Below are 25,473 nucleotides of genomic sequence, written 5' to 3'. Positions count from 1 at the left end.
AGGTTGTAAGGCAACAAAATAGGGAAAATGCCAAGGGGGGGTGAATAATTTCACAAGCCACTGTAGATTGAGGGGGGAAAACAATTAGATAACTAAATGTATAGTCTATGGTTCAACCACGTGTTTATATAATATAACTAATGTATAGTCTATGGTTCAACCTCGTGTTTATATAATATAACTAATGTATAGTCTATGGTTCAACCTCATGTTTATATAATATAACTAAATGTATAGTCTATGGTTCAACCACGTGTTTATATAATATAACTAATGTATAGTCTATGGTTCAACCTCGTGTTTATATAATATAACTAATGTATAGTCTATGGTTCAACCACGTGTTTATATAATATAACTAAATGTATAGTCTATGGTTCAACCACGTGTTTATATAATATAACTAATGTATAGTCTAAATCCAAATCGTTTCCCTCCCGGAGAGTTCAGAGGGCAAACTGGACTCTCTGATCGACGAATAGGGTTGATCCGAGCATTCTGACCTCACAATGGCAGTCAAGCTCCCAAGCTAACAGGCTAAGGTTGGCTAGCTTGCAAGCTACTTCAAAAATGGTATTTGTCACATGCGCCGAATACAACAGGTGTAGATCTTACAGTGAAATGCTTACTTACAAGCCCTTAACCAACAATTCAGTTTTAAGAAAATACCTAAAAAAGTAAGAGATTTGAATAACAAATAATTAAAGAGCAGCAGTAAATAACAATAGCGGGGCTATATACAGTCAATGTGCGGGGGGGTGCCGGTGTCGAGGTAATTATGTACATGTAGGTAGAGTTATTAAAGTGGCTATGCATAGGTAATAACAGAGAGTAGCTGTGGCATAAAAGAGGGGGTGGGGTGGGGGGGGGGGCAATGCAAATAGTCTGGGTCGCCATTTGATTAGATGTTTAGGAGTTATATGGCTTGGCGGTTTGGACCTAGACTTGGCGCTCCGGTACCGCTTGCCGTGCGGTAGCAGAGAGAACAGTCTATGGTTCAACCTCATGTTCATATAATATGTTATAGCATTAGGTCCACTCACCAGTTTGATAGCCACATATTCATTAGTGTACAGGTTCTTCCCGAGGCGAAGCTCTCCAAAGTTCCCACAGCCGATCTTCTTCCCGACCCGAAAGTTAGGGCCCACCATGAGCACCCCGGAGTTGCTCCCCGAGCTGCGACTGCCATGCCCCGACCGGCTCCCTCCTGTCTTTGACATCCTCTTCCCTTCCTCTGCCTCCCCCTTTCCTCCTCCTCCTCCTCCTCCTCCTCCTCCTCCTCCTCCTCTCTTGTCAAAGTCCATAAGTTTGTGGTACCCTGGCCTCTCCACGATTACGCCACTGCCATGCGGTCCTCAGAGCCGCCAAAACATCCACCAGACCGGCAGGGGGCGTGGAGGGGAACGGAGAGGTGGAGAGAGCCAAGTCACCACACACAGTGTAGGGCTAGTACTGAATGTGTGAGTGTGAATATACTGTTTATGAGGCCTGCGGACTTCAACGGCTGAGCTGATAACTACTAATCAAGTTAGCAACAGTGAGGGTAGAGCGTAAAGATCAGGTGAAGTGATGAGCCATCCTCTTCTGTGGGTTTGAGGCTCTCTCTTTCTTCTCCAATCACCACCAGCATCAAAGCTGCATCTCAACCTAGGACTGGATTCACACTAGCGAACTAAGAAAGGCTATCCTAGCTAAAGGAAGGAAGGAAGCTTATCCTAGCTAAAGGAAGGAAGCCTATCCTAGCTAAAGGAAGGAAGGTTATCCTAGCTAAAGGAAGGAAGGTTATCCTAGCTAAAGGAAGGAAGGTTAGCCTAGCTAAAGGAAGGAAGGTTATCCTAGCTAAAGGAAGGAAGCCTATCCTAGCTAAAGGAAGGAAGCCTATCCTAGCTAAAGGAAGGAAGGTTATCCTAGCTAAAGGAAGGAAGGTTATCCTAGCTAAAGGAAGGAAGCCTATCCTAGCTAAAGGAAGGAAGGTTATCCTAGCTAAAGGAAGGAAGGTTAGCCTAGCTAAAGGAAGGAAGGTTATCCTAGCTAAAGGAAGGAAGGTTATCCTAGCTAAAGGAAGGAAGCCTATCCTAGCTAAAGGAAGGAAGGTTATCCTAGCTAAAGGAAGGAAGGAAGCCTATCCTAGCTAAAGGAAGGAAGGAAGCCTATCCTAGCTAAAGGAAGGAAGGTTATCCTAGCTAAAGGAAGGAAGCCTATCCTAGCTAAAGGAAGGAAGGTTATCCTAGCTAAAGGAAGGAAGCCTATCCTAGCTAAAGGAAGGAAGCCTATCCTAGCTAAAGGAAGGAAGGTGCTCCTAGCTAAAGGAAGGAAGGAAGCCTATCCTAGCTAAAGGAAGGAAGCCTATCCTAGCTAAAGGAAGGAAGGAAGCCTATCCTAGCTAAAGGAAGGAAGCCTATCCTAGCTAAAGGAAGGAAGGTGCTCCTAGCTAAAGGAAGGAAGCCTATCCTAGCTAAAGGAAGGAAGGTGCTCCTAGCTCCTGGCTGTGTGATTGATGTGGGCGTCGTCCTCCAGGGCCCACTCCTGGTGAGGTTGTGAAGGTGCAGTCATTCCCAGCGGTCTGATACACCTGGTGGAGCGGTTGGTTGGACAGACGGACTAACACAACAGCTCTACACCTGGGGGAAGAGACAGAACGTTAACTGTTATAATCGGGGAATACTCCATTAATCTACAACATAGCAATTAAAATGGATCTCATATACACACCAACAGCTCTACACCTGGGGGGGAAGAGACAGAACGTTAACTGTAATAATCAGCTCCATTAATCTACAACATAGCAATTAAAATGGATCTCATATACACACCAACAGCTCTACACCTGGGGGGGAAGAGACAGAACGTTAACTGTAATAATCAGCTCCATTAATCTACAACATAGCAATTAAAATGGATCTCATATACACACCAACAGCTCTACACCTGGGGGGGAAGAGACAGAACGTTAACTGTAATAATCAGCTCCATTAATCTACAACATAGCAATTAAAATGGATCTCATATACACACCAACAGCTCTACACCTGGGGGGGAAGAGACAGAACGTTAACTGTAATAATCAGCTCCATTAATCTACAACATAGCAATTAAAATGGATCTCATATACACACCAACAGCTCTACACCTGGGGGGGAAGAGACAGAACGTTAACTGTAATAATCAGCTCCATTAATCTACAACATAGCAATTAAAATGGATCTCATATACACACCAACAGCTCTACACCTGGGGGGGAAGAGACAGAACGTTAACTGTAATAATCAGCTCCATTAATCTACAACATAGCAATTAAAATGGATCTCATATACACACCAACAGCTCTACACCTGGGGGGGAAGAGACAGAACGTTAACTGTAATAATCAGCTCCATTAATCTACAACATAGCAATTAAAATGGATCTCATATACACACCAACAGCTCTACACCTGGGGGGGAAGAGACAGAACGTTAACTGTAATAATCAGCTCCATTAATCTACAACATAGCAATTAAAATGGATCTCATATACACACCAACAGCTCTACACCTGGGGGGGAAGAGACAGAACGTTAACTGTAATAATCAGCTCCATTAATCTACAACATAGCAATTAAAATGGATCTCATATACACACCAACAGCTCTACACCTGGGGGGGAAGAGACAGAACGTTAACTGTAATAATCAGCTCCATTAATCTACAACATAGCAATTAAAATGGATCTCATATACACACCAACAGCTAGGTAGCTATAGCATGCTGTAATCCAACAATGTGTTTGAATCAATCGATGAGGATGCCAGCTTTCTACTGCTCTCTCATCGAACCACCTTTCTCCATTTCCACCAGCGCCAAGTACAGACATTTCCATTTCTCCAAACTCCATTGCACCATTTGTTTGTGCTATTAGCGGCAACATGGATTTGAGTATTATTGAGTTTGTTTATAAAACAATGCTTTATTTTACGAACTTTATGAATGGCGCGCAGTGTCTCTAGAGCGCACAGTGTCTCTAGAGGTGGTGTCTGGCGCACCGTGTTTCTAGAGCGTGGTGTCTGGCGCACCGTGTTTCTAGAGCGTGTTGTCTGGCGCACCGTGTTTCTAGAGCGTGGTGTCTGGCGCACCGTGTTTCTAGAGTGTGGTGTCTGGCGCACCGTGTTTCTAGAGCGTGTTGTCTGGCGCACCGTGTTTCTAGAGCGTGGTGTCTGGCGCACCGTGTTTCTAGAGCGTGTTGTCTGGCGCACTGTGTTTCTAGAGCGTGGTGTCTGGCGCACCGTGTTTCTAGAGGTGGTGTCTGGCACACCGTGTTTCTAGAGGTGGTGTCTGGCACACCGTGTTTCTAGTGCGTGGTGTCTGGCGCACCGTGTTTCTAGAGCGTGGTGTCTGGCACACCGTGTTTCTAGAGCGTGGTGTCTGGCGCACCGTGTTTCTAGAGGTGGTGTCTGGCACACCGTGTTTCTAGAGCGTGGTGTCTGGCGCACCGTGTTTCTAGAGCGTGGTGTCTGGCGCACCGTGTTTCTAGAGCGTGGTGTCTGGCGCACCGTGTTTCTAGAGCGTGGTGTCTGGCGCACCGTGTTTCTAGAGCGTGGTGTCTGGCGCACCGTGTTTCTAGAGTGTGCGCACGTCCCACCTCCCTCTATATCACGCAAGTTGATTGCTTATTCAGTCACTGTAGCAGCTATAGGCCTGTTTGTGGCTATAGGCCTGTATGTAGCTATATGTAGCTATAGGCCTGTATGTAGCTATAGGCCTGTATGTAGCTATAGGCCTGTATGTAGCTATAGGCCTCTATGTAGCTTTAGGCTTGTATGTAGCTTTAGGCCTCTATGTAGCTATAGGCCTGTATGTAGCTATAGGCCTGTATGTAGCTATAGGCCTGTGTGTAGCTTTAGGCCTGTGTGTAGCTTTAGGCCTGTTTGTAGCTTTAGGCCTGTATGTAGCTATTTGTAGCTTTAGGCCTGTATGTAGTTTTAGGCCTGTATGTAGCTTTAGGCCTGTATGTAGCTATAGGCCTGTGTGTAGCTATAGGCCTGCGTGTACACTACCGGTCAAACGTTTTAGAACACCTACTCATTCCAGGGTTTTTCTTTATTTTACTATTTTCTACATCGTAAAATAATAGTGAAGACATCAAAACTGTGAAATAACACATATGTAATCATGTAGTAACTGAAAAAAGTGTTAAACAAATCAAAATATATTTAAGATTCTTCAAATATCAAGGCAAAGGGTGGCTGACAGCTTTGCACACTATTGGCACTCTCAACCAGCTTCATCTGGAATGCTTTTCCAACAGTTTTGAAGGAGTTCCCACATATGCTGAGCACATATTGGCTGCTTTTACTTCACTCAATAAAGTGCGCATTGGTCCGGTTTCTCCTAATTGAATGTGCCGGTTGCTGTGAGTATATATGCCCGTTCTTTGTCAATCGAGAGGACTGTTGTGAAGGTAACTTGTTACTTAGGTCTACAACTAATTCTCAGTGGTGAGAGTATGAACGGCCTGGTATAGGCTTACAGGCGTTTTGACTTTTGTAACCGTTTGGTTGCTACTTTGCTACTGTTTACTGTTTAGACGTTATGTCATTTTGTCCATTTGTGTCAATTAAATACCAGAACATTATTGTCCATGTGTCGACTAAATACCTAAACGTTGTTCATTTGTGTCGACAAAAACAGCAGAAGGTTATCGTCCCTTTGTGATAATACCAGAAGGTTATCGTCCCTCTGTGATAATACCAGAAGGTTATCGTCCCTTTGTGATAATACCAGAAGGTTATCGTCCCTTTGTGATAATACCAGAAGGTTATCGTCCCTTTGTGATAATACCAGAAGGTTATCGTCCCTTTGTGATAATACCAGAAGGTTATCGTCCCTTTGTGATAACACCAGAAGGTTATCGTCCCTTTGTGATAACACCAGAAGGTTATCGTCCCTCTGTGCCAAACACCAGAAGGTTATCGTCCCTTTGTGATAATACCAGAAGGTTATCGTCCCTTTGTGTCAAACACCAGAAGGTTATCGTCCCTTTGTGTCAAACACCAGAAGGTTATCGTCCCTTTGTCAAACACCAGAAGGTTATCGTCCCTTTGTGTCAAACACCAGAAGGTTATCGTCCCTTTGTGTCAAACACCAGAAGGTTATCGTCCCTTTGTGCCAAACACCAGAAGGTTATCGTCCCTTTGTGCCAAACACCAGAAGGTTATCGTCCCTTTGTGATAATACCAGAAGGTTATCGTCCCTTTGTGTCAAACACCAGAAGGTTATCGTCCCTTTGTGTCAAACACCAGAAGGTTATCGTCCCTTTGTGTCAAACACCAGAAGGTTATCGTCCCTTTGTGTCAAACACCAGAAGGTTATCGTCCCTTTGTGTCAAACACCAGAAGGTTATCGTCCCTTTGTGTCAAATACCAGAAGGTTATCGTCCCTTTGTGTCAAACACCAGAAGGTTAACGTCCCTTTGTGTCAAATACCAGAAGGTTATCGTCCCTTTGTGCCAAACACCAGAAGGTTATCGTCCCTTTGTGTCAAACACCAGAAGGTTATCGTCCCTTTGTGTCAAACACCAGAAGGTTATCGTCCCTTTGTGATAACACCAGAAGGTTATCGTCCCTTTGTGTCAAACACCAGAAGGTTATCGTCCCTTTGTGATAATACCAGAAGGTTATCGTCCCTTTGTGATAACACCAGAAGGTTATCGTCCCTTTGTGATAATACCAGAAGGTTATCGTCCCTTTGTGTCAAACACCAGAAGGTTATCGTCCCTTTGTGTCAAATACCAGAAGGTTATCGTCCCTTTGTGTCAAACACCAGAAGGTTATCGTCCCTTTGTGTCAAACACCAGAAGGTTATCGTCCCTTTGTGTCAAACACCAGAAGGTTATCGTCCCTTTGTGTCAAACACCAGAAGGTTATTTTTGATTCGTCTGGTACCATCATCTCTTCACCTGCTTTCCGTTTAGTTTTCCAGGTTCCGTTTTACCCCCAGTTTTCGGTCTCAAAAATCACACTTCTTATAGAAAAACAAAATTGGATGTTGCTATTCGACAACAATGCTTAAACCACATCAGGAGACCACTTGAGGTCCGGGAGAGAAATAGAAGAAATCTGGATTTTTGGGTGTAGTTACTAGGGATGGACGATATATCGGTAAGCAAATCAGAATCGGACGATATTTGCTAAAAATGCCAACATCGGCCCGATGTCTAGGTTAACGGCGATGTGCAAAACCAATGTCAAAGCTGCCGTGCATACCTATATAAACGTAGGTAGATGACGTAATGACGCCATTAAAAGTACAGCCCTACACGTGCAACACAGCATTCCTAACCTAGCCCACAACGTCTGCTGTGTGGATCTATTTTGAAGTTTCAAAGGAAGATAACAGAAAGGCCATATGCAACGTTTGTGCTGCTACTATATCCTGAGGAGGGGAGAAAGTGAAGTCTTTCAATACCACAAACCTAACTACTCATTAGAAAGTGCATCACCCCCAGACGTTCAGCGACTACTTCGGGAAAAAACTAAGCGCACACTTCCAACAACGAAACAAGATCAAGTCATTTGAAACTCAAAGGCAAAATCCATTAATGCCAAGACAACGGAATTCATTGCCCTTGAAAATTAACCGTTCTCTGTCGTGGATGATGTACGCTTCCGCCGACTGGTCGAGTATCTCGAGCCCCAGTACACACTACCAAGTAGGCGCTATTTTTCAGATGTTGCCCTACCGGAGTTACACAGTATTGTTGAAATGCACATCCATGAGCTACTTGCTATGGACATCACTGCTATTAGCTTCACCAATACCATGAGCATGCCGAGTCTGACAGCACAGTGGGTCGACGAGGATTTCCCACTGAGGAAAGCCGTATTGCATGCTCAAGAATGGGCTGGTTCTCATACCGCTGCTGCCATTTCAATGGCATTTGAGAACATGTTTGAAACTTGAAACATGAACACACTCCTAACGCCATTCGAACAACTGACTCGAGATATAAGCTCATCAACCGCATCTGCAGCAGACGTGATATCCTGTTTCACCGAGTCGTGGTTGAACGACGACACGGACAATATAGAGCTGGAGGCATTTTCAATGCACCGGCAGAACAGAACAGCTACGTCTGGTAAGACGAGGGGTGGGAGTGCGTGTCTTTTTGTCAATAACAGCTGGTGCGCCATGTCTAATATTAAAGAACTCTCGAGGTATGGCTCGCCTGAGGTAGAGTACCTTATGCGTCTGGATTACTGCAACTCGCTGTTGGCTGGGCTCCCTGCCTGTGCCATTAAACCCCTACAACTCATCCAGAACGCCGCAGCCCGTCTGGTGTTCAACCTTCCCAAGTTCTCTCACGTCACCCCGCTCCTCCGCTCTCTCCACTGGCTTCCAGTTGAAGCTCGCATCCGCTACAAGACCATGGTGCTTGCCTACGGAGCTGTGAGGGGAACGGCACCTCCGTACCTTCAGGCTCTGATCAGGCCCTACACCCAAACAAGGGCACTGCGTTCATCCACCTCTGGCCTGCTCGCCTCCCTACCTCTGAGGAAGTACAGTTCCCGCTCAGCCCAGTCAAAACTGTTCGCTGCTCTGGCACCCCAATGGTGGAACAAACTCCCTCACGACGCCAGGTCAGCGGAGTCAATCACCACCTTCCGGAGGCACCTGAAACCCCACCTCTTTAAGGAATACCTAGGATAGGATAAAGTAATCCTTCTAACCCCCCCCCCCCCCTTAAAAGATTTAGATGCACTATTGTAAAGTGGCTGTTCCACTGGATATCATAAGGTGAATGCACCAATTTGTAAGTCGCTCTGGATAAGAGCGTCTGCTAAATGACTTAAATGTAAATGTAAATGTTATGATAAGCTGTAGACCACACGATCTACCAAGAGAGTTATCATCTATTTTATTTGTAGCCGTCTACACAGACCGATGCTGGCACTAAGAGCGCACTCAACCAACTCTTTAAGGCCATAAGCAAACAAGAAAATGCTCACTAGGCGCTCCTAGTGGCCGGGGACTTTAATGCAGGCAAACTTAAATCCTTTTGATCTCATTTCTACCAGCATGTTAAATGTGCAACCAGAGGAAAATAAACTCAAGACCACCTTTTCTCCACAAACAGAGGCACATACAAAGCTCTCCCCCGACCTCCATTTGGCAAATCCAACCATTTTTCTATCCTCCTGATTCCTGCTTACAAGAAAAAAATAAAAGCAGGAAGTACCAGTGACTCGGTCAATAGGGAAGTGGTCATATGGCACGGATGCTACGCTACAGGATTGTTTTGCTAGCACAGACTGGAATATGTTCCGGGATTCACCCAATGGCATTGAGAAGTATACCACCTCAGTCATCGGCTTCATCAATAAGTGCATCGACGACGTGATCCCCTCAGTGACCGTACGTACATATCCCAACCAGAAGTCATGGATTACAGGCAACATCCGCATCGAGCTAAAGGCTAAAGCTGCCGCATTCAAGGAACAGGACACTAATCCGGATGCCTATAAGAAATCCCGCTATGCCCTCAGGCGAACCATCAAACAAGCAAAGGGTCAATAGAGGATTAAGATTGAATCGAACTACACCGGCTCCGACGCTCGTCGGATGTGGCAGGGCTTGTAAACTATTACAGACTACAAAGCGAAACCCAGACACGAGCTGCCCAGTGACGTGAGCCTACCAGAAGAGCTAAATTCCTTTTATGCTCGCTTCAAGGCAAGCAACACTGAAGCATGCACGAGAGCACCAGCTGTTCTGAATGACAACGCTCTCAGTAACCAATGTGAGCAAGACCTTTAAACAGGTCAACATTCACAAAGCCGCAGGGCCAGATCTATTACCAGGACGTGTACTCTGAGCATGCGCAGACCAACTGGCAAATGTCTTCACTGACATTTTCAACCTCTCCCTGACTGAGTCTATAATACTTACATGTTTCAAGCAGACCACCATTGTCCCTGTGCCCAAGGGAGCAAACTAAATGATTACCGCCCTGTAGCACTCAAGTCGGTAGCCATGAAGTGCTTTGAAAGGCTGGTCATGGCTCATATCAACAGCATCCTCCCGGACACCCTATACCCACTCCAATTCGCAAACCACCCCAACAGATCCACAGATGACACAATCTCAATCGCACTCCACACTGCCCTTGTCCCACCTGGACAAAATTCTATGTGATAATGCTGTTCATTACAGCTCAGCATTCAACACCATAGTGCCCTCAAAGCTCATCAATAAGCCAAGGACCCTGGGACAAAACACCTCCCTCTGCAACTGGATCCTGGACACTCTGATCCTCAACACGGGGGCCCCTCAGGGGTGTGTACTTAATCCCCTCCTGTAGTCCCTGTTCACCCACGACTGCGTGGCCAAACAACTCCAACACCATGGTATGAGGGTATAACAATCTTGATACCGCCCAAGCCTACTTATAAGGTGATATTTGATGTAGCAAAATAAAATCAGGCTATGGAACCCTGACCTGTTCACCGGACGTGCTACCTGTCCCAGACCTGCTGTTTTCAACTCTCTAGAGACAGCAGGAGCGGTAGAGATACTCTGAATGATCGGCTATGAAAAGCCAACTGACATTTACTACTGAGGTTCTGACCTGTTGCACCCTCAACAACCTCTGTGATTATTATTATTATTTGAAGCTGCTGGTCATCTATGAGCATTTGAACGTCTTGGCCATGTTCTGTTATAATCTCCACCCGGCACAGCCAGAAGAGGACTGGCCACCCCTCATTGCCTGGTTCCTCTCGAGGTTTCTCCCTATGTTCTGGCCTTTCTAGGGGGTTTTTCCTAGCCACCGTGCTTCTACACCTGCATTGCTTGCTGTTTGGGGTTTTAGGCTGGGTTTCTGTACAGCACTGTGACATCAGCTGATGTAAGAAGGGCTTTATAAATAAATACATTTGATTGATTGATTGATTGATTGATTGATTGATTGATTGATATATGAACACATTAGAGCTGACCCCATTTATTTGACTAGTCAATTGTTTGGTCATATACAGCACAAAATTCAGCTCAGGTGCATCCCATTTCCATTGATCATCCCTGAGATGTTTCTACAACTTGGAGTCCACCTGTGGTAAATGATTTGGAAAGGCACACACCTGTCTATATAAGGTCACACAGTTGACAGTGCATGTCAGAGCAAAAACCAAGCCATGAAGTCGAAGGAATTGTCCATAGAGCTCCGAGACAGGATTGTGTTGAGGCACAGATTTGGGGAACGGTACCATAAAAATGTCTGCAGCATTGAAGGTCCCCAAGAACACAGTGGCCTCCATCATTCATAAATGAAAGAAGTTTGGAACCACCAAGACTCTTCCTAGAGCTGGCCGCCCGGAAAAACTGAGCAATCGGGGGAGAAGGTCCTTGGATTGGAAGATGACCAAGAACCCGATGGTCACTCTGACAGAGCTCCAGAGTTCCTCTATGGAGATGGGAGAACCTTCCAGAACGACAACCATCTCTGCATCACTCCACTAATCAGGCCTTTATGGTAGACTGGCCAGAAGGAAGCCACTCCTCAGTAAAAGGCACATGACAGCCCACTTGGAGTTTGCCAAAAGGCACCTAAAGGACTCTCAGACCATGAGAAACTAGTTTCTCTGGTTTGATGAAATCAAGATTGAACTCTTTGGCCTGAATGCCAAGTGTCACGTCTAGAGGAAACCTGGCACCATCTGTATGACCTTAAGTTGCCCAACCAGAGCCCGGAACTGGAGAGACCTGAACACAGCGACGTTCCCCATCCAACCTGACAGAGATTGATAGAATCTGCAGAGAAGAATGGGAGAAACTCCCCAAATACAGGTGTGCCAAGATTGTAGCGTCATACCCAAGAAGACTTGAGGCTGTAAATCACTGATCATACTGTTTAATCAGCTTCTTGATATGCCACACTTGTCAGGTGGATGGATTCTCTTAGCAAAGGAGAAGTGCTAACTAACAGGTATGTAAAATTTGTGCACAAAATTTGAGAAATAAGCTTTTTGTGAGTATGGAACATTTCTCTGATCTTTTATTTCAGCTCATGAAACATGGGACCAACACCTTACATGTCGCTTCCATATTTTTGTTCAGTGTACATTATCTTAAATTATGACTATCCAATCTACTCATCACATTATGAACAGTAGTCTCTCTTACAGTCTGCAAATTCCATGACGCAGGCACGGAACGCTGTGTTATTATAAAGGGTGTATTTTGATGGATGTGCTTCCCCAAACTGGAAACTCATGCTCAGCCTATGTACAGGCTAGTGATTCTGCTGTCCGTTACTGGTCTTGTTGGCTAGTGATTCTGCTGTTCGTTACTGGTCTTGTTGGCTAGTGATTCTGCTGTCCGTTACTGGTCTTGTTGGCTAGTGATTCTGCTGTTCGTTACTGGTCTTGTTGGCTAGTGATTCTGCTGTTCGTTACTGGTCTTGTTGGCTAGTGATTCTGCTGTTCGTTACTGGTCTTGTTGGCTAGTGATTCTGCTGTTCGTTACTGGTCTTGTTGGCTAGTGATTCTGCTGTTCGTTACTGGTCTTGTTGGCTAGTGATTCTGCTGTTCGTTACTGGTCTTGTTGGCTAGTGATTCTGCTGTTCGTTACTGGTCTTGTTGGCTAGTGATTCTGCTGTTCGTTACTGGTCTTGTTGGCTAGTGATTCTGCTGTTCGTTACTGGTCTTGTTGGCTAGTGATTCTGCTGTTCGTTACTGGTCTTGTTGGCTAGTGATTCTGCTGTTCGTTACTGGTCTTGTTGGCTAGTGATTCTGCTGTTCGTTGCTGGTCTTGTTGGCTAGTGATTCTGCTATTCGTTGCTGGTCTTGTTGGCTAGTGATTCTGCTGTTCGTTGCTAGTCTTGTTGGCTAGTGATTCTGCTGTTCGTTGCTAGTCTTGTTGGCTAGTGATTCTTCTGTTCGTTACTGGTCTTGTTGGCTAGTGATTCTGCTGTCCGTTACTGGTCTTGTTGGCTAGTGATTCTGCTGTCCGTTACTGGTCTTGTTGGCTAGTGATTCTTCTGTTCGTTACTGGTCTTGTTGGCTAGTGATTCTTCTGTTCGTTACTGGTCTTGTTGGCTAGTGATTCTGCTGTCCGTTACTGGTCTTGTTGGCTAGTGATTCTGCTGTTCGTTACTGGTCTTGTTGGCTAGTGATTCTGCTGTTTGTTATTGGTCTTGTTGGCTAGTGATTCTGCTGTTTGTTATTGGTCTTGTTGGCTAGTGATTCTGCTGTTCGTTACTGGTCTTGTTGGCTAGTGATTCTGCTGTTCGTTACTGGTCTTGTTGGCCTGAGGAAAACTACATGTGGACAGTTACTCTAACATCTTCAAAACGCACTTCATTGCATCCTCAACTCTCATGTTCTGTTAAGATGAATGGCCATAATGTAAAATGTGATTTCTGTCATTCTGAGCACCGTGGGTGGACGCCCTAACCAGGTTACTCTGAACACCGTGGGTGGACGCCCTAACCAGGTTACTCTGAGCACCGTGGGTGGACGCCCTAACCAGGTTACTCTGAGCACCGTGGGTGGACGCCCTAACCAGGTTACTCTGAGCACCGTGGGTGGACGCCCTAACCAGGTTACTCTGAGCACCGTGGGTGGACGCCCTAACCAGGTTACTCTGAGCACCGTGGGTGGACGCCCTAACCAGGTTACTCTGAGCACCGTGGGTGGACGCCCTAACCAGGTTACTCTGAGCACCGTGGGTGGACGCCGTAACCAGGATACGCACCCAACGCACTCGGGTCTGGAAACTTTCTCAAAATGTCAGGTAAATAAAAATGCTGCTGGTCAAATGTTCCTGACGGAAACCCTGGTCAGTCTGCTGATGTTTAACCGGGCTGTCCACTGCTCAGAGAGGTGATGTTTAACCGGGCTGTCCACTACTCAGAGAGGTGATGTTTAACCAGGCTGTCCACTGCTCAGAGAGGTGATGTTTAACCAGGCTGTCCACTGCTCAGAGAGGTGATGTTTAACCAGGCTGTCCACTCCTCAGAGAGGTGATGTTTAACCAGGCTGTCCACTCCTCAGAGAGGTGATGTTTAACCAGGCTGTCCACTGCTCAGAGGTGATGTTTAACCAGGCTGTCCACTGCTCAGAGAGGTGATTTTTAACCAGGCTGTTCACTACTCAGAGAGGTGATGTTTAACCAGGCTGTCCACTGCTCAGAGAGGTGATGTTTAACCAGGCTGTCCACTGCTCAGAGAGGTGATGTTTAACCAGGCTGTCCACTGCTCAGAGAGGTGATGTTTAACCAGGCTGTCCACTGCTCAGAGAGGTGATGTTTAACCAGGCTGTCCACTACTCAGAGAGGTGATGTTTAACCAGGCTGTCCACTACTCAGAGAGGTGATGTTTACCCGGGCTGTCCACTGCTCAGAGGTGATGTTTAACCGGGCTGTCCACTGCTCAGAGAGGTGATGTTTAACCGGGCTGTCCACTGCTCAGAGAGGTGATGTTTAACCGGGCTGTCCACTGCTCAGAGAGGTGATGTTTAACCAGGCTGTCCACTCCTCAGAGAGGTGATGTTTAACCAGGCTGTCCACTACTCAGAGGTGATGTTTAACCAGGCTGTCCACTGCTCAGAGAGGTGATGTTTAACCGGGCTGTCCACTACTCAGAGGTGATGTTTAACCAGGCTGTCCACTGCTCAGAGAGGTGATGTTTAACCGGGCTGTCCACTACTCAGAGAGGTGATGTTTAACCAGGCTGTCCACTGCTCAGAGAGGTGATGTTTAACCAGGCTGTCCACTGCTCAGAGAGGTGATGTTTAACCAGGCTGTCCACTACTCAGAGAGGTGATGTGAATGGGACACAGTCCACTCCAGGCTGTCCACTACTCAGAGAGGTGATGTTTAACCGGGCTGTCCACTGCTCAGAGGTGATGTTTAACCGGGCTGTCCACTGTTCAGAGAGGTGATGTTTAACCGGGCTGTCCACTGCTCAGAGAGGTGATGTTTAACCAGGCTGTCCATTGCTCAGAGAGGTGATGTTTAACCAGGCTGTCCACTGCTCAGAGAGGTGATGTTTAACCGGGCTGTCCACTGCTCAGAGAGGTGATGTTTAACCAGGCTGTCCACTACTCAGAGGTGATGTTTAACCAGGCTGTCCACTGCTCAGAGAGGTGATGTTTAACCGGGCTGTCCACTGCTCAGAGAGGTGATGTTTAACCAGGCTGTCCACTACTCAGAGGTGATGTTTAACCAGGCTGTCCACTGCTCAGAGAGGTGATGTTTAACCAGGCTGTCCATTGCTCAGAGAGGTGATGTTTAACCAGGCTGTCCACTGCTCAGAGAGGTGATGTTTAACCGGGCTGTCCACTGCTCAGAGAGGTGATGTTTAACCAGGCTGTCCACTACTCAGAGGTGATGTTTAACCAGGCTGTCCACTGCTCAGAGAGGTGATGTTTAACCAGGCTGTCCATTGCTCAGAGAGGTGATGTTTAACCAGGCTGTCCACTGCTCAGAGAGGTGATGTTTAACCGGGCTTGTTGCAGATAGAAGTGCAGCCTAATGAATGGAGCTGACACACTTCACGTTGTGCCTGGTCAAAAGTAGTGCACTACGGGAAATAGGTTTCTGTGTTGACAGAATGGCTGTAATAGACACTAGGCTGCCAGTTAGGACACAGTGTTGACAGAATGGCTGTAATAGACACTAGGTTGACAGAATGGGACACAGTGTTGACAGAATGGGACACAGTGTTGACAGAATGGCTGTAATAGACACTAGGTTGGCAGTTGGGATACAGTGTTGACAGAATGGGACACAGTGTTGACAGAATGGCTGTAATAGACACTAGGCTGCCAGTTCGGGACACAGTGTTGACAGAATGGCTGTAATAGACACTAGGCTGCCAGTTCGGGACACAGTGTTGACAGAATGGCTGTAATAGACACTAGGCTGCCAGTTGGGACACAGTGTTGACAGAAAGGGACACAGTGTTGACAGAATGGCTGTAATAGACACTAGGCTGCCAGTTGGGACACAGTGTTGACAGAATGGGACACAGTGTTGACAGAATGGGACACAGTGTTGACAGAATGGCTGTAATAGACACTAGGCTGCCAGTTGGGACACAGTGTTGACAGACTGGCTGTGATAGACACTAGGCTGCCAGTTGGGACACAGTGTTGACAGAATGGCTGTAATAGACACTAGGTTGCCAGTTGGGACACAGTGTTGACAGAATGGCTGTAATAGACACTAGGCTGCCAGTTGGGACACAGTGTTGACAGAATGGCTGTAATAGACACTAGGCTGCCAGTTGGGACACAGTGTTGACAGAATGGCTGTAATAGACACTAGGCTGCCAGTTGGGACACAGTGTTGACAGAATGGCTGTAATAGACACTAGGCTGCCAGTTGGGACACAGTGTTGACAGATTGGGACACAGTGTTGACAGAATGGCTGTAATAGACACTAGGTTGCCAGTTGGGACACAGTGTTGACAGAATGGCTGTAATAGACACTAGGCTGCCAGTTGGGACACAGTGTTGACAGAATGGCTGTAATAGACACTAGGCTGCCAGTTGGGACAGAATGGCTGTAATAGATACTAGGCTGCCAGTTGGGACACAGTGTTGACAGAATGGCTGTAATAGACACTAGGTTGCCAGTTGGGACACAGTGTTGACAGAATGGCTGTAATAGACACTAGGCTGCCAGTTGGGACACAGTGTTGACAGAATGGGACACAGTGTTGACAGAATGGGACACAGTGTTGACAGAATGGCTGTAATAGACACTAGGCTGCCAGTTGGGACACAATGTTGACAGAATGGCTGTAATAGACACTAGGTTGCCAGTTGGGACACAGTGTTGACAGAATGGCTGTAATAGACACTATGCTGCCAGTTGGGACACAGTGTTGACAGAATGGCTGTAATAGACACTAGGCTGCCAGTTGGGACAGAATGGCTGTAATAGATACTAGGCTGCCAGTTGGGACACAGTGTTGACAGATTGGGACACAGTGTTGACAGAATGGCTGTAATAGACACTAGGTTGCCAGTTGGGACACAGTGTTGACAGAATGGCTGTAATAGACACTAGGCTGCCAGTTGGGACACAGTGTTGACAGAATGGCTGTAATAGACACTAGACTGCCAGTTGGAACACAGTGTTGACAGAATGGCTGTAATAGACACTAGGCTGCCAGTTGGGACACAGTGTTGACAGAATGGCTGTAATAGACACTAGGTTGCCAGTTGGGACACAGTGTTGACAGAATGGCTGTAATAGACACTAGGCTGCCAGTTGGAACACAGTGTTGACAGAATGGCTGTAATAGACATTAGGCTGCCAGTTGGAACACAGTGTTGACAGAATGGCTGTAATAGACACTAGGTTGCCAGTTGGGACACAGTGTTGACAGAATGGCTGTAATAGACACTAGGCTGCCAGTTGGGACACAGTGTTGACAGAATGGCTGTAATAGACACTAGGCTGCCAGTTGGGACACAGTGTTAACAGAATGGCTGTGATAGACACTAGGCTGCCAGTTGGGACACAATGTGGACATACGATGAACATGACTTAGGCTGCCTTTACACTAACAAAATGAAGTAAGATATGCCAAAGAGAAAGTGGTTTCAAACTATATGCTACATGGTAACCTACCTATATAGTAATATGGCCCGAGAATGACTTGCAGTGCGTGTACAAACACACAGTAGAGATGTTTGGGTTGAACATGCAGCAGCCGCCTCTCAACAGCCCTGGTATTATTAGACATCTATGCAGGTCAGCAATCTACAGGGGTTTTGTCTCTGGTTGAAGTGTCACAGACATTTCATCTAAGATTAGACTCCATTTCTCCGTCTTATAAACAGCCTTCCCGTAGGCAATAGGTTCATTTAGTCCAACATGGTCCCAACACAAATCCTACAGATTAACAGATCTTTAAAATGCCTGGAAAAGTGGTATACCATTAAGACAAATCACATTAACATCACGCTATAGCTAGACCTAGTAGGAATCCATCAACATCATGCTATAGCTAGACCTAGTAGGAATCCATCAACATCACACTATAGCTAGGCCTAGTAGGAATCCATCAACATCATGCTACAGCAAGGCCTAGTATGAATCCATCAACATCATGCTATAGCTAGACCTAGTAGGAATCCATCAACATCATGCTATAGCTAGGCCTAGTAGGAATCCATCAACATCATGCTACAGCAAGGCCTAGTATGAATCCATCAACATCATGCTATAGCTAGACCTAGTAGGAATCCATCAACATCATGCTATAGCTAGGCCTAGTAGGAATCCATCAACATCACACTATAGCTAGGCCTAGTATGAATCCATCAACATCACACTATAGCTAGGCCTAGTAGGAATCCATCAACATCATGCTATAGCTAGGCCTAGTAGGAATCCATCAACATCATGCTATAGCTAGACCTAGTAGGAATCCATCAACATCATGCTATAGCTAGACCTAGTAGGAATCCATCAACATCATGCTATAGCTAGACCTAGTAGGAATCCATCAACATCATGCTATAGCTAGACCTAGTAGGAATCCATCAACATCATGCTATAGCTAAACCTAGTATGAATCCATCAACATCATGCTATAGCTAGGCCTAGTAGGAATCCATCAACATCATGCTATAGCTAGGCCTAGTAGGAATCCATCAACATCATGCTATAGCTAGACCTAGTAGGAATCCATCAACATCACACTATAGCTAGGCCTAGTAGGAATCCATCAACATCATGCTATAGCTAGGCCTAGTAGGAATCCATCAACATCATGCTATAGCTAGACCTAGTAGGAATCCATCAACATCATGCTATAGCTAGACCTAGTAGGAATCCATCAACATCACACTATAGCTAGGCCTAGTAGGAATCCATCAACATCACACTATAGCTAGGCCTAGTAGGAATCCATCAACATCACACTATAGCTAGACCTAGTAGGAATCCATCAACATCATGCTATAGCTAGACCTAGTATGAATCCATCAACATCACACTATAGCTAGGCCTAGTAGGAATCCATCAACATCACACTATAGCTAGCCCTAGTATGAATCCATCAACATCATGCTATAGCTAGACCTAGTATGAATCCATCAACATCACACTATAGCTAGCCCTAGTATGAATCCATCAACATCATGCTATAGCTAGACCTAGTAGGAATCCATCAACATCATGCTATAGCTAGACCTAGTAGGAATCCATCAACATCATGCTATAGCTAGACCTAGTATGAATCCATCAACATCACACTATAGCTAGACCTAGTAGGAATCCATCAACATCATGCTGTAGCTAGACCTAGTAGGAATCCATCAACATCACACTATAGCTAGACCTAGTAGGAATCTATCAACATCACACTATAGCTAGGCCTAGTAGGAATCCATCAACATCACACTATAGCTAGCCCTAGTAGGAATCTATCAACATCACACTATAGCTAGGCCTAGTAGGAATCCATCAACATCACACTATAGCTAGCCCTAGTAGGAATCTATCAACATCACACTATAGCTAGACCTAGTAGGAATCCATCAACATCACACTATAGCTAGCCCTAGTATGAATCCATCAACATCATGCTATAGCTAGACCTAGTAGGAATCCATCAACATCATGCTATAGCTAGGCCTAGTAGGAATCCATCAACATCATGCTATAGCTAGACCTAGTATGAATCCATCAACATCATGCTATAGCTAGGCCTAGTAGGAATCCATCAACATCATGCTACAGCAAGGCCTAGTATGAATCCATCAACATCATGCTATAGCTAGCCCTAGTAGGAATCCATCAACATCATGCTATAGCTAGACCTAGTAGGAATCCATCAACATCATGCTATAGCTAGCCCTAGTAGGAATCCATCAACATCATGCTATAGCTAGGCCTAGTAGGAATCCATCAACATCATGCTATAGCTAGACCTAGTATGAATCCATCAACATCACACTATAGCTAGGCCTAGTAGGAATCCATCAACATCATGCTATAGCTAGACCTAGTAGGATTTCCATCAACATCATGCTATAGCTAGACCTAGTAGGAATCCATCAACATCATGCTATAGCTAGGCCTAGTAGGAATCCATCAACATCATGCTATAGCTATACCTAGTAGGAATCCATCAACATCACACTATAGCTAGACCTAGTAGGAATCCATCAACATCATGCTATAGCTAGACCTAGTAGGAATCCATCAACATCATGCTATAGCTAGACCACAGGCGGTGTCAGAGGAAGGCCCAAATTTGACCAAAGACTCCAGTCACCAAAGTCAGACTGTCCTCTCTGCTACTCCACAGCAAGCGGTATTGGTACCCCCTGTATATAGCCTCGTTATTGTATTACGTTTATTTTACTATTTTTTTTAAACTTTATTTAGTCAATATTTTCTTAAATCTATTTATTGAACTGCATTGTTGGTTAAGGGCTTGTAAGTAAGCATTTCACTGTCAGGTCTACACCTGTTGTATTCAGCACATGTGACAAATACTATTTTATTTGGCTTCCATTCCAGACTCAGGTTACACAGAGACCAGCCTGAACTTCTCAGGCTTCAGGTGGGGGTCAGGTTACACAGAGACCAGCCTGTACTTCTCTGGCTTCAGGTGGGGGTCAGGTTACACAGAGACCAGCCTGTACTTCTCTGGCTTCAGGTGGGGGTCAGGTTACACAGAGACCAGCCTGTACTTCTCAGGCTTCAGGTGGGGGTCAGGTTACACAGAGACCAGCCTGTACTTCTCAGGCTTCAGGTGGGGGTCAGGTTACACAGAGACCAGCCTGTACTTCTCAGGCTTCAGGTGGGGGTCAGGTTACACAGAGACCAGCCTGTACTTCTCTGGCTTCAGGTGGGGGTCAGGTTACACAGAGACCAGCCTGTACTTCTCAGGCTTCAGGTGGGGGTCAGGTTACACAGAGACCAGCCTGTACTTCTCAGGCTTCAGGTGGGGGTCAGGTTACACAGAGACCAGCCTGTACTTCTCTGGCTTCAGGTGGGGGTCAGGTTACACAGAGACCAGCCTGTACTTCTCTGGCTTCAGGTGGGGGTCAGGTTACACAGAGACCAGCCTGTACTTCTCTGGCTTCAGGTGGGGGTCAGGTTACACAGAGACCAGCCTGTACTTCTCTGGCTTCAGGTGGGGGTCAGGTTACACAGAGACCAGCCTGTACTTCTCTGGCTTCAGGTGGGGGTCAGGTTACACAGAGACCAGCCTGTACTTCTCAGGTTTCAGGTGGGGGTCAGGTTACACAGAGACCAGCCTGTACTTCTCAGGTTTCAGGTGGGGGTCAGGTTACACAGAGACCAGCCTGTACTTCTCAGGTTTCAGGTGGGGGTCAGGTTACACAGAGACCAGCCTGTACTTCTCTGGCTTCAGGTTATCAGGTTACACAGAGACCAGCCTGTACTTCTCTGGCTTCAGGTGGGGTCAGGTAGATAACTAGCACAGCAGAGAGACTGTCAACCAGGCTAGTCTGTCTAGATAACTAGCACAGCAGAGAGACTGTCAGTCATGAACAGGAACTGCCATGTTTTTATAGGATTATCTGTTATTCTCAACGAACCCGTTTCACAGCCCCAGACAGCCAGACAGAGAGACAGGCGGAACAACAAGGTCTCTATCCATTGAGGCGTCCCAAATTATTCCCTTTTCCCTATATAGTGCCCTTGGGCTGTGGTCAAAAGGGTGTCATTTGGGAGGAATGCCACGTAAACCTCTTGCTCCTGACATATGCATCTGATCAGTTATGACTGAGACTATCATCACAAGACCACACAATATGAGCTTAAATTCAGTCCCTCCTACATGTGCAGCTGATCAGTTATGACTGAGACTATCATCACAACACCACACAATATGAGCTTAAATCCAGTCAATTCCTACATGTGCAGCTGATTTCTGTGGTGTGCAGCAAAGCCACGAGTTTCCACATCCACATCCAGCCCGAGAAGCCTTACTCTGTGGTTACTTCCTCTCCAGCTTTTACTGTGTTGCTGCTGTGCTGATGACACATTTTAAAGACTGTTTAGTGGTAGCTTGTGTTGTGATGAATTTCTGCAATTGACACAGTTGTCTCACTTCATCATAAACAAGAGGGTATGTTTGTAATCACTGCCAGGGGAATCCATTGTCTCATTCAAAACGTGATGTCTGGGTGGTTTTAGGAATACGACTCCTTAGTAATTCGTCTTAAGTGATACTGCCAGTTGGATAACAGCAACAACAACAAAAAGGATTTCGTTTTGGGTTTGTTTGGTTTATGGAGTGGCAAGGGTAGATCCTGGGAGAACATTGATCAGTACGTAGCTAGCAAGAATATACTCCAAACACAGACAGCAACTAAACAAATAGCTAGCCATGTAAAGTCAACGTTCTACTACTAGCTCGTTAAGTTAGCCATATGGCAAAGTTATGCTTGCAATACATCCATTGACAAGATCAATACAAGATAGCTAGGTTCGCTTGATTTACAGTAGAGTCCATCTAGCCAGGTATCTGGGGCAAACTTACGCCTGACCTACTGTAAAATTATTTGGTTAGCTAACTAGCAATCGAGTTAGGCCCAAGCTCGCTAACTAGTTACTGGCTGCCTGGATATGTAGCTCTGACTGTTAGCCTAGTTAGTGTGAACAGGGTTTTGTGGGATGTGTGTATCTGTTTAGCTTGATCGACGAACCAATGTAGGTAATACACTAACTAGTTGACGTTATTCATTTTTACATTGTACGTGTCGTTGATGTTTTTACACAGCTTAAACACATTAATCACGGGGGATTAGTTAGCTAGGCCTGAAACATTTACCTGTTGTCCTAGCTTGCTACACATCGATATGCTAGCTAACATTAGGTAGTAGCCTTCCTGGCGTTGTAGTTGACAATCGATTATAAAATATAACATTAGCATTATAAAGCGAACACAAGTTAGCGAGATGGCTAGCTAACATATTTAGTTTTGGATAGCACGCTAACTGGTGTCGCAGCTAGTTTGTCACCTAGCTAACGTTAGCTAGAGCAGGCAGATTCACCGGCGTCGGCTAGCTGTTTTACGTCAACCAATTACCTAACGTGGTTAATGCCTGGGATATCTGGTGAGTTAGATAAGCAATCAAAATGCTTACATTTTGTACCTTTAGCTAGCTTTGCTAACCAGCTATCTAGCTAATTTGCCTAACTACCTACAGTATCACAGGAAGTTACTGTACCTAGCTAGCGTGTTAACGCTAACACTGTTAGCTCGTTGCTAACTGGCAGTTGGTTTGTTGCTGTGGCCTAGCGATGGAACTTCAGTACGATAAATTGTCCTTGTTTTTTTTTTAAGTTGTAAATACAAAGAGTTGATAACGTTAGCTATATGTTTACAAATGAACAAAAACAATCGTTTGTTGACATTTCCCGAATACTAAATATAATACGACAACAGGGCAACTCCTTAATCCGTAACGTTACTGTCGAGATTGATGCACATTTCTTTGAATTCATTTTTCACTAACCTATTCGTCAAAACAAACAATGAACGAAGGGAGGGAAAGCGTGTACCTTCTCCGGTTGGTTTAAGACACGGAAATTCCAACCTCATAGTTTTGTTTATGTAATTTTCTTCATTCCATTTTCCTCCTCTCTCTCCTGTGGCTGTTGTCTCTTTAGCTAAACCTCGCCAGTCAGGTAACGAACGAGCGGAAAATGTTTCTACCGCTGCGCTGTTCCCTACTCCAGCTAAGTTTTTAGCGTAACTTGGTTTGGAGAATAGGTAGTCATAGGCCGTGTTCGAGAGCATCAAAACGACTGCCAACTGACTGATCTACAAATCAAATTGTATTTGTCTAATGCGCCGAATACAACAGGTGTAGTAGACCTCACAGTGAAATGCTGAATACAACAGGTGTAGTAGACCTTACAGTGAAATGCTGAATACAACAGGTGTAGTAGACCTCACAGTGAAATGCTGAATACAACAGGTGTAGTAGACCTCTCAGTGAAATGCTGAATACAACAGGTGTAGGAGACCTCACAGTGAAATGCTGAATACAACAGGTGTAGTAGACCTCACAGTGAAATGCTGAATACAACAGGTGTAGTAGACCTCACAGTGAAATGCTGAATACAACAGGTGTAGTAGACCTCACAGTGAAATGCTGAATACAACAGGTGTAGTAGACCTCACAGTGAAATGCTGAATACAACAGGTGTAGTAGACCTCACAGTGAAATGCTGAATACAACAGGTGTAGTAGACCTCACAGTGAAATGCTGAATACAACAGGTGTAGTAGACCTCACAGTGAAATGCTGAATACAACAGGTGTAGTAGACCTCACAGTGAAATGCTGAATACAACAGGTGTAGTAGACCTCACAGTGAAATGCTTACTTACAAGTCCTTAATCAACAATGCCGTTTTAAGAAAAAGATGCGTTAATTAAAACATTGATAAGTAAAACATTTAAATAACAAATCATTTAAGAGCAGCAGTAAAATAACAGTAGCGAGGCTATATACAGGGGGTACCGTTACAGAGTCAATGTGCTTCGGGCACAGGTTAGTCGAGGTAATTGAGGTAATACATTCTGACTCGCCACACTTTCAACCCTTACACACAAACATTCACCCAAAATGTAGGTAGAGTTAAAGTCACTATGCACAGATAATAAACAGAGTAGCAGCAGTGTCAAATGGGGGGGGGGGGGGGGGTGGGGTAGCCATTTGATTAGCTGTTCAGGAGTCTTGTGGCTTGGGGGTTTGGACCTAGACTTGGCGTCCCGGTACCGCTTGCAGTGCGGTAGCAGAGAGAACAGTCTATGACTAGGGTGGCTGGAGTCTTTGACAATTTTTAGGGCCTTCCTCTGACACTGCCTGGTATAGAGGTCCTGGATGGCAGGAAGCTTGAGAAAAAGGGACACATTTTATAACTATTCTCCCATAAACCATATACTTTGCACATGAACCGCCGCCCATTTGGAATAAGAAATCATGAATGTATTTACATGTGAAATGCCTTCGTTCGTCATTTATTTCAGTCGGAACCTTCTCAGCCTTCTCAGAAAGTTGTTGGCCTTCCAGCTGTAAGGCTCCGATTGTCCAAAAGGAGCCTCCCCTTTCCCGTCTTCTACTGTTGTTCACTCTGGAAGATAACCAGCCATGTCGACGGTTCCCACTGATGAGCATAGTAGTATAGTCTCACTTAGAGATCGAGAAAAGCGAATCTGACTTAAGACGGCTAATCAGCTTTACCTGCGATTGACTGAGAGGGGAGTTTGTCGCCTCTTCCTCCTCGTGTTGGTATTCCGGATTCGGACCACGATGGACATGAGCCGCAGCTCCTCGTCTCTCTGGTCTAAAGTAAGGTGAGTTTATTTCTTCACCTCGTGTTGAGGTTCAAAGTATCAACCATTTCCAACAGGAAGCTACCACTCCATGCTTTTCTGGTCTAAAGTTAATTTCGTTACCAAGGTTTTTTATGCAATACTGGAGGGTTGA

The 25,473-nt window shown here is 45.5% G+C and overlaps 1 protein-coding gene across 5 annotated transcripts in view; it reads right to left on the bottom strand.

Moving 5' to 3' along the window:
- The window catches only part of LOC129813665 (casein kinase I-like), a 77,932-nt gene extending 54,249 nt beyond the window's left edge, over nucleotides 1-23,683 (bottom strand). For 4 of the 5 annotated variants that reach the window (XM_055866053.1, XM_055866056.1, XM_055866055.1 and 1 more), the window contains exons 1-2: nucleotides 23,539-23,683; nucleotides 1,044-2,621 (exon numbers count right to left, since the gene is read on the bottom strand). In XM_055866053.1, coding sequence (XP_055722028.1) covers nucleotides 1,044-1,304 — 261 coding nt within the window. In that variant the 5' untranslated portion in view covers nucleotides 1,305-2,621; nucleotides 23,539-23,683. Of the gene's footprint in view, nucleotides 1-1,043; nucleotides 2,622-23,492 lie in introns of all 5 variants that reach the window. The other variant, XM_055866054.1, reaches the window with a different exon arrangement.
- Nucleotides 23,684-25,473: the final 1,790 nt, after the last annotated feature.

The sequence above is a fragment of the Salvelinus fontinalis genome, chromosome 17 (assembly GCF_029448725.1).
Source record: "Salvelinus fontinalis isolate EN_2023a chromosome 17, ASM2944872v1, whole genome shotgun sequence".
NCBI classification, from domain to species: domain Eukaryota; kingdom Metazoa; phylum Chordata; class Actinopteri; order Salmoniformes; family Salmonidae; genus Salvelinus; species Salvelinus fontinalis.
Note: the sequence above shows the minus strand (reverse complement) of the source record. Positions and strands in the feature narration are given on the sequence as shown.